General features: G+C 35.0%; 1 protein-coding gene across 3 annotated transcripts; it reads right to left on the bottom strand.

Annotated features, from left to right (window-relative positions):
- Positions 1-520: 520 nt before the first annotated feature.
- Positions 521-7,285, bottom strand: LOC123549926 (three-prime repair exonuclease 1-like). Of its 3 annotated transcripts, none has more exons than XM_053523901.1 (5): positions 4,784-5,316; positions 4,192-4,239; positions 2,911-3,103; positions 2,034-2,162; positions 521-1,629 (listed from the first exon to the last, which is right to left on the bottom strand). In XM_053523901.1, exons 2-5 carry the CDS (start codon positions 4,201-4,203, stop codon positions 1,181-1,183), a joined length of 783 nt encoding a protein of 260 aa, XP_053379876.1. In that variant the 5' UTR covers positions 4,204-4,239; positions 4,784-5,316; the 3' UTR covers positions 521-1,180. The 3 variants fall into 3 exon arrangements, with proteins under 3 accessions (XP_053379876.1, XP_053379875.1, XP_053379877.1); XM_053523900.1 differs by having other exon boundaries at positions 4,192-4,258; XM_053523902.1 differs by lacking the exons at positions 2,911-3,103; positions 4,192-4,239; positions 4,784-5,316 and adding exons at positions 6,823-6,951; positions 7,184-7,285.
- Positions 7,286-9,336: the final 2,051 nt, after the last annotated feature.

Consider the following 9,336-nt stretch of genomic DNA (forward strand, 5'->3'; position numbering starts at 1 on the left):
CCATGTTTTCACTTTTACTCAAAATTATCTGACCCCTAGGGTAAATAAAATGGCCATAAATTACTTATATTAAGCAATATAATACTAAATTTGGAGTTTATGGACCAAGAAGTGTTGTATGTTTGCAAATAAGATGATTTAAATGTTTATTTGCAAGACATTTCTTCTAAATTTGCATTTACCCATAACAATATGTGCAAACTCAAAAGCACTTTATTCCGCGGCAAAATGTCGTGACGACATTAAAAGTATGATTTTTCCGCAATAATATGATTATTCCAAAACAAATTAATGCTTATTTTTTATAACTGACCTATTCCTAAGGTAAATAAACCATATTTAAAAACTTTGCCCGTCTAGTATTGAAAAAACACCAATGGGAAGTTGGAGAGATGGAAATATTTTCATCACTTTATTTCCACTACTACATATCGACAGCTGCCTATAACAATCAGAATCTATGTATTATTGACATTTTTACAAGTTGTTTGGAGTTTATAACAATACAAACACATTTGAATACATTTACTAGTTGGTTTAACCATTTTAATGTAAAATAATATGATATCATTAGGTATTTGATACCACCAAAAAGTAAATTTGCCGAGACAAAATTTGAGTAAATAATATATCTTACGCATTACATAAATATTTTCTGGTAAATACATTGTATGATGTTTTATAGATAAGAACATTGCAATAAATATAGAACACCTATATTGTTATTTCCATAATTATCACTGTGGATGTACAGACAAATAAATGTACAGAAAACATTTTTGTCCCTGAACAGTTATTATACCAGAGTATAAAAATCTAGTGATTTTCAAAATATTTAGCAATTTGTGGTACAATCTCTTCCAACACTTTCTTATTGTTAGAGACTCTTGGTAAGCCTTCTGAGTTCTTTGAAATAAACACATCTTTTAAAGCATCTTCCCCACCTCTGTTATGCAACAGTTTTAAGTGATTTATATTCAGACCAGACCCAGCAATGTTTTCAGCGGTAGGTTTTTTTATCACACCTGAATAAATCAACGGATTCAATGATGGCAAATTGAGTGTTTTAGATTTGTTGAAAGCCATGTTATTAGCAATTGCTGACTGAGTAAAACTATGAGCCATTAAATCACTACTTGAGAGGTTCACAAACTTGATTAATTTCCCAAGGGCAACCACATCACACCATGGCATTGTGTGCATCGTATGTTTCACCAAGTAAAGATGACACAAGGTCTACTTGTTTCAGTGATGTGTTCGGATAAAGCTTTCGAAACACTGACATGGAGTCAATGAATGCACATTCTGATAACTTATCCTGAGCTCCAATGTTCTTTAATGTAGACACAAGAATGGGAAAGTCAAATCTGCGACCATTGTGAGCTACTAAACATACACTTTTGAATTTGGATATCCAATTAACAAATTCATCCATAGCAGTTTTTATGGACACTGATTGCACTTTTGTTCCATTTACTGTCATTTCCTCATTATAAAATGATATGCCAGTAACAGTTGTTGCAGCCATAGAAATGGGAACTGTTGGTTTAACATATGTATTGAACTGCTCTCCTGACTGTAACTCCACTGCAGCAATCTGTGTAATCTGCGGAAGCACTCCGTCTTTAACTGCAAAACAATTGAAAAAAAAATGTATACATATTCACTTTATTCAGAAGTAAATGTCCATTCCCCTACTTCACTTGCACAGATTGTCCAAATTTTGGAACTGCTAGTGGAGATTGTACTCTTGTCCCCAGCTTCTCAGACTGACACTTTGGTCGAAAGAGCTATTGGTGACCCTCCATGAGAAAAATTCTGACATGCATTCCATGTTAACTGTATATATAATAATGTTGTTGAAACTAGCATAAAAATAGTTCTTCAATGATAACAATGTTATACCAAATCCAAGCTGTCTGGTAGACTATGTTGTACATACAGCAGACACTAGCAACCATGTGTCTGACACCAAAATACAGAAGTTAGTGGACATGATTTCTGAAGCTGTAACAAACTAAACAATTACTCACTCAGGCCTGTTGTTTCCAAGTCAAAAGATATAACAGCTGGGGGTCCTGGTAACTGGACAGGTTTAAAATTACCCCTTGGAATGGAATCTGGAATCTGTTCCACATCTACATTGTCGCCGTGACCAATTCCTGTTATATAAAAGTATAAATGCAAACAAATGTATTCATCTTTTGGTTTTGGTTTCCCTGGCTGCTGTCCTAGTAACAAAAGTAGCTGTAAAATTATAATGAATATGGCAGTTATGTTTTAAAATATCCAAGTGTTAAACAACATATATGAGCCGCACCATGAGAAAAACCAACATAGTGGCTTTGTGACCAGCATGAATACAGACCAGCGCAGATCAGGTTCCATGCTGTTCGTTTTCGAAGTCTATTGTAATATGGGGAAACATAAGCGAACAGCATGGATTCTGACCAGACTGCAGATGCGCAGACTGGTCTGAATCTATGGTGGTCGCAAAGTCACTATGTTGGTTTTCTCATGGTGTGGCTCATATGTATTTGTAAAGGGGACCATATCATAACGTACAAGTTCAATATTACAAGACTCTTGAAGAGCTCAGAACATGAAAATCCCCCTTGGTGGAGTCAGTAACTGTAAAAGCAACAATGGGTCTTACATGATATGAAGCCTTAAGTGTAAATAGCCCGGAAACTGTTTTGTAGTCCCTAGACCTATAAAACAATAGGGGATCATCTGCTGGTCATGACAAACCTCCATACAAAGTCTGATGTTCCTAGGCTGAAGCATTTATGAGTTACTGCCCGGACAAAGTTTTGCAGTCAAAGGTCCCCTGAAACCTTTGACCTACTGACCTAAAACAACAGGGTTCTGAAGAAGGGGGGCATAATAAACATTTTCATGTTTACTCACCTGACTGATATGTGTCTCCTTCTAGAGCTTCATTTGCACCTTGATTAGTAGCCCGTTCCTGTTTCAGCACCAGTCGTCTACGTTTAGTAGATGGGGATTGGGCTTTCTGTTGTTTGGTGTGTCGCCGCTTCAAGCACATGTCAGCATACTTGACAGTGTGTGCACCAGGAGATAGTCCGAGCTTGTTGAAACCCTGTAAAACAAATTATAATCATAAAAAAACGACACCTTTCTACCCCTATAAGAATATAATGTATATTGAAGATACATACAGATATTGCAGTTTGCACAAAAAAGATTAATACTATGCCCCAACGATAACTTGATATTTACAAACATGACTATAAATAGATCAAAATGGAACATAGGGAATTCAACATTTTTCTAACATATTACAATCTAAATATTTCTAGATTTTGTACTAATTGCAAATTAGCTCAGTGGTAAAGCATACAGTCCATGTTCAACAGATCTTTTGCTGTGTGGGTTCGAAACTAAGCATCGACATCAAATTTTTATTTCACTTTCGCATAAACATTTAGATTCCTTCATGAATTATGTGACAACACAAAAGAGAAGTATCTTAAGCCGATATGGCAGATCAGAAAAGTTTAGCATTATATTAAAGATGATATTGACTAAATGCATGCATTTAAGTCGTGCACATAATAAACATACTGTTGTGTTATGTAAAGGCATACATACAAATACAAACCATCAAAGAAAGAAACAAAAATACGGAAACAAAAAGAAAAAAACACAAAAAGACAAAAATGAAAAATGAAAAAACCTTCAGGAGGATTCGAACCCACAAAATGATTTGCTTATATCCAATTGTTATCTGCGTTCTACCGACTGAGCTAGGTTGCCATATAATCATAGGATATTTAAGATGAAAGAAATACTAATATTTACTTAGCCGGTAGTGTGTACGCATTGGTATTTCATCGGTTATCATGAAATAGAATCGTCCTCGCGTTTCGGCGGGAATCTCGTTATCATTGGGGATTAGTACTTTGCTAATGTTTTCATCACAAATATTGTTAAATTTATTTGTTTACATAAATTATTCTGACATGGGTGCCACACTATTTTTTATTGACTTGTAAGTTCTAGGTAATTTTCACCAGAAACTGACAACTGCCCAAAAATAATTTTTAGATTCTATGAAGTTTTCATTACCAATCTCTCTTATGCGGACGGACATAAGTCTTGAACTCACAACTTATTGCTCTCATGCCAGGTATTCAGTATAAATTGAATGTATAGAAACATACTTACATTAAAGATCATGGCATTCAGGTTTCATCGATATCCAAGAAACAACAACTGGAATAACAAGAACAATCTGAAACGAATCAATAAAATTGAACAAATAACAACAAAATTAACCAATAACGTAAGAAAACAAAAACTGTCTGACAGTCAGTGCTTGACAATTCGAAGCTTGTTTATATAGACAAAATCCTCCCTACAGCAAGTGTCTCAAGTTTCATTGCAATAGCATTGATTGAACTTATAAAAAGTTAAACAAAAAGGGCCATAACTCCTTACAAAATCATCCTAGAGTTATGGCGCATTTGCCTAGTTTCAAGACTGAAGTTTCATTGCAGTAAACAAATACTGGACTTCATAAAAAAACTGTAACCAATGTAGATGCATTTACAAGTCCCCCCCTCTACCTTAACCGCTTTGAATAGTCAAAATAATAACGGTAAGGGTTTTTCAAAGAAAAATGAGTGGGGAGACAGGAATTGTGGTGGTACCACAAAGAAAAAAGTGATTTCCCTTTTCACCACTCATTTTTCCCTGGAAAATCCTTAAATACGAAGTAAAGAACAATAACAAATTCAGAACATTAACTATTTTATACCTTAGTTATATAGTGCCTTCCTTCATTTACGAATGCTGCTGTGGCATGGACTCGGTAGTCAAGACTGCTGGTGTTGCCGTAATGGTGACTCTTAGGAGCTCTCAATGTCACTTCCTTGTTGGCGTGTTCACACTGTTGGCTTGAACCAAGATCTATATACTGATGGGCATTATGTATCAGTGGATCAAATATCTGTTGTAGTCGTTGTCTGAGGGTTTCATCGTGTAGAGCTGTCTTATAGGGCAGGCTACGATGAAGATATTTTTCTCCTGGTTTTCTTTTATATCCACAATACCTAGGCATACAAAGACTATGGTCTCCAAACTGATGTGGAACAATGGCTTTCAAGTTGTTTTCCATTCCACTTTTATCTCCTTGGTTTTTGGCAAATGTGTATTTTAAACACTTTTCAAGGTGGGTGATAACACTTTTGCTCAACTTGATACCTTTGTCATTTTTCAAGCAATATAGACTTTTGGTAAAGTTTTTAACCACATGATTTTTATCAAATCTTTTCTTCATACTTATTCCAAGGTTAGTTTTTATTTTTGAAATAAGTGTATTGTCTCCATCACCCTCCAAATACTCCACTGGGGTGCCCTCTTCCAACAATTCATGTACCCCTTTACACCACTTGTGGCTTCCATAGCCCTAGCACTACCTGTGTGGTTACGCACACATCTATGGGGACGTACTTTTTGGCCTGGTCTTTTTCTTCGCCACCAGCTACAAACACCGCAAATTCTGTGACCAACAACTGTCTTGATGACTTTCTTCTGTTTTGTAGACTTCCCAGTGGTCATGAAGAAAGTATGAGCTGTGAGAAATAACAAACATAAATATTAGATTGAATGTCATTCATACTTTTCAAGTTATACTTCAGACAAGCCTTATTTTGTATAATAAAGGGAGATAATTAAAAAAAACTGGGTAGAGATACGGTTCTTTGACACTGCACTTCCTGTGCCACATCACACCATGGTAATACTTACTTTGTACAATTATCATGAAAATCCATCCATTCCTTAGATATTTCAGCTGATGGACATGACGGATGGACAGATGGAATAACGGATGGACAATGCAGAAACTATATCCTTAAAAAGTAAAATCGACTTTAATTTAGCCATTTTGTTAAGTACATTTGTTGATTTGTTGATAACTTAGTTAGTTCTCTATTTTCAAAAGTAGTTTTTTGACATACTTGTATTGTACAACATTTCATACAAGAATACACATACGGCAAACAAAAATATTTTAAAAGAAAAATACAGCTGAGAACTTACAGGTTAGAGAGTCAAAACCTCGTTTATGCCAGGCTGTGTCCACAGCAACTGACATACCACTTCTTGTGCGGCATGGATATTTAGGTAGTAGTCTGACTTTAGCTTTTCTGGCTTGCTTGGGTAACGTTCTATGTAATTTGGGAGTGTGAACTGGGGGAGGCACTGGCATTCTGTTGTCCAATGGAGTGCTGCAAACAAACAAATATATATAACAAATCTGAATTTGTATTTTTGTCAGGGTGTGGTTGTGAAAGCTTATTATTCTCGAGGTTGCATGTTCGATCCTACATACTGAATCTGGGTTCCATAATCCATATAGTTTACACCCTGAAATCAGGTTAACTCCAGCGGCACAGAAGAGCCTCCACATATGGATAAAATGGCAAAGAGTTTTGATTATTGGTCTGTGTATGCTGGTGCTACATGTTGACAAATTAACCCTTACCCTGCTAGATTTCTATAATGAACTTGTCCATCTTTAAATTTGGACAGTATCATTAACTGTTAGATGGGATGATTACAAAAAAAAATTCTGACTGAATGGCGAACAGTGCAGATCTTGATCAGACTGCATGGATGTACAGTCTGATCATGATCTGCACTCGCCGCAAAGGCAGAATAAATCGTGTCCAGCATGATAAGGGTTAATATCTGTACTGTAAATAAAGAGTCTCCAAAAAATCTGAGACTGAAATCTTACCTTTGAGGCATTGTATTTCAAGGTTTTAGAAAATGATTGAAACATGTAAGTACCTGCAACTGTTATCTGGTAAAGAGGCAGTCTCTGGGACATTCTGTTCAACATGTTCAATATAGCTACATGTATTCTCATCATCACTCTCAGTATCAGTCCAATCTAGTTCATCATCATGAAGCCTCAACCTATTTTTAAAGAATGCTAGCATTTAAAATTGTATTTAGTATAAATTCATGGCATACTGTGCAATGTAAATTATAATGTATCCTTGCAATACGAAACACCAGAAACACTAACTCTGTTGTTGATTTGAAGATAAAATTAGTCATAAGTCACAATCTAAGGTTTTGGTTTGAACAATCAGTTAGCCATAAGTCACAGTCTTTGGCTTGAGTATCTAAAAAATAATATTCTTACTGTGATACAGGAGATGAATCTGGTAGTGGACAAACGCCCAAGTCTTCAATCAAACCACTCATACCAACTTGTGCATCTTGAGACTCTGCATGTGCAATGGTCCTGTAGAATTAATTTGAATTATAAAAACAACTGAGAAATATCAAATATTGTTACTGACTTCTATTTTGGAGTCCATAGACTCAAACTATTGCAAAATTTAATGGACTGGCACTTTCCACACTATTCTGAAAAATTATTTTCAATTAGGTGGAATCTATTTTTGTATTTTTATCAAAATCACAGCTTTGGACTCCTGGTTCTAAAAATGTAGAAAAAAAACTTGGTTATCAGAGATTAACTGATTGACTGACTGATAGAATTAAGTGCATATGATATAGAAATCTTTTAAATATCAAGCATATACAACCTAAGGCTATGTGTCTAACAAAAAATAAACATACTCCATTTCATTCTTAAATGCCTCCTCAGCTACGGCTCGTGATGACTCAGTGGAAACTTTCTCCAATTTTAGCTTAAGATACGTTTATTTTATTCAAAGCTTACACGGAAGCGAGCGCAAATAATTTTAGACAACACATACATGTATTCTAAACCTGTCAAGATGATGCACATGTCCGTGTACGCGTTCAGTTCTTCGATCGATATTAACAATTTTCATTTATACAAAATAACAAGACATTTGAGTTGTTATGATCTTCGCGATGTTTTTTTGGGAAATTGTAAAAACATGAAAAAAAAAAAAATCGAAACAGAGCCATTAATGATTCGGTGAACTGAAAAAGGAAAAAAGGAAAGTACCTAATTATCTCATTTATAGACGATATCCTAATTTGGCACTGGTTAATTAGCAAAATAAACATAGAAAATCGCGCGCGCATGTATATACTATTTGTCTTAATTTTGCCTGTAATTACATTTTCACAGAAATACAGTTGAAAAACGGCGTTAAACCCAAAACAAACAAACACTAAAATTGTAATTATCGTTTCTGTTACAATACAATTAGGATTGTAAATTTCCGATCAACATTTCCATTTGTAAAATATCCTTAGATTTGTATACAGTAATTACTATAAAGCTGTTTCATTAAAAATTGTATATTATTGTAAGAAAAGTGTCAAATTGTGAAAATATTTTTAAAAGTCGTAAACTATCTCATGATTTATGTAAAGGACAATTTTGTTATCCTCTAACACATTTTCACAATGCAGTTACTTGGCTGACCGAAATTTGAATAAATTTAATGCTAGATACATGTGTAACACAATCTTAAGAAAATAAGTAAATGGTCATTTACCGGAACAAGTGTAATTTGACAAGAAGAAAAGTGATCCTGGGTAAAATATTTGGGAAAACTATGGACAGCATCAGTAAAACTTTATTGTTGCCTGATGTGACTATATATAGAGGATATTATATGAGTGTCTTTTCATATTGAATTTATTAAACGAGTTGAATAAAATAATAAAATGCGAGACTCTGCCGAGCATTTTATCAATTTTATTCAACTCGTTTAATAAATTCAATGTGGAAAGTCACAAATGTAATATTCTTTTTATCACATGTCAGCCTTTCCTATCGAAACATCAAAAATTGTACTTTCTTTTACTATATAAACAAGTCAATTTGACCAACGTCTCCTATACTATAAACGACGTCGACGTCAAAGCTTTATTACACTAGTGTATTCTAGCATAAAACTGCTGTTATTGTCACTTTTCGGGGGTGTTTTAACAGAAGAGAAAACGTGTGTTAACAAGGAGATTCTCGCACTCGCGTGCTGTTATAACACCTTTTTATATATGCGCGTTCCGTGGCAAAGCGTAAACGCCATTCGGCCCCAAAACGGATAATTCAAAACGAAATGACGTCAACGTAAAAAAACAACACAGACATTCCCGCGCATTTCGTGGAAATTTAATGACGTTGAGTGACAATGTATTCATTTATCAGTTTTTTACGCGTTTTATGCTAGAATAGCGTTAGCGCATGTTGATTTCGTGTTACAACATATGCAGAATCCCTCGGGATACGTTGGTACCCTCGCCCTAACGGGCTCGGGCACCAACCAATCCCTCGGGATTCTGCAGATGTTATAACACGAAAAAACATGCGTTATCCCTACATTATCATTTTTAATGGCTTTATTA

The sequence above is a fragment of the Mercenaria mercenaria genome, chromosome 14 (genome assembly GCF_021730395.1).
Source record: "Mercenaria mercenaria strain notata chromosome 14, MADL_Memer_1, whole genome shotgun sequence".
NCBI classification, from domain to species: Eukaryota; Metazoa; Mollusca; class Bivalvia; order Venerida; family Veneridae; genus Mercenaria; species Mercenaria mercenaria.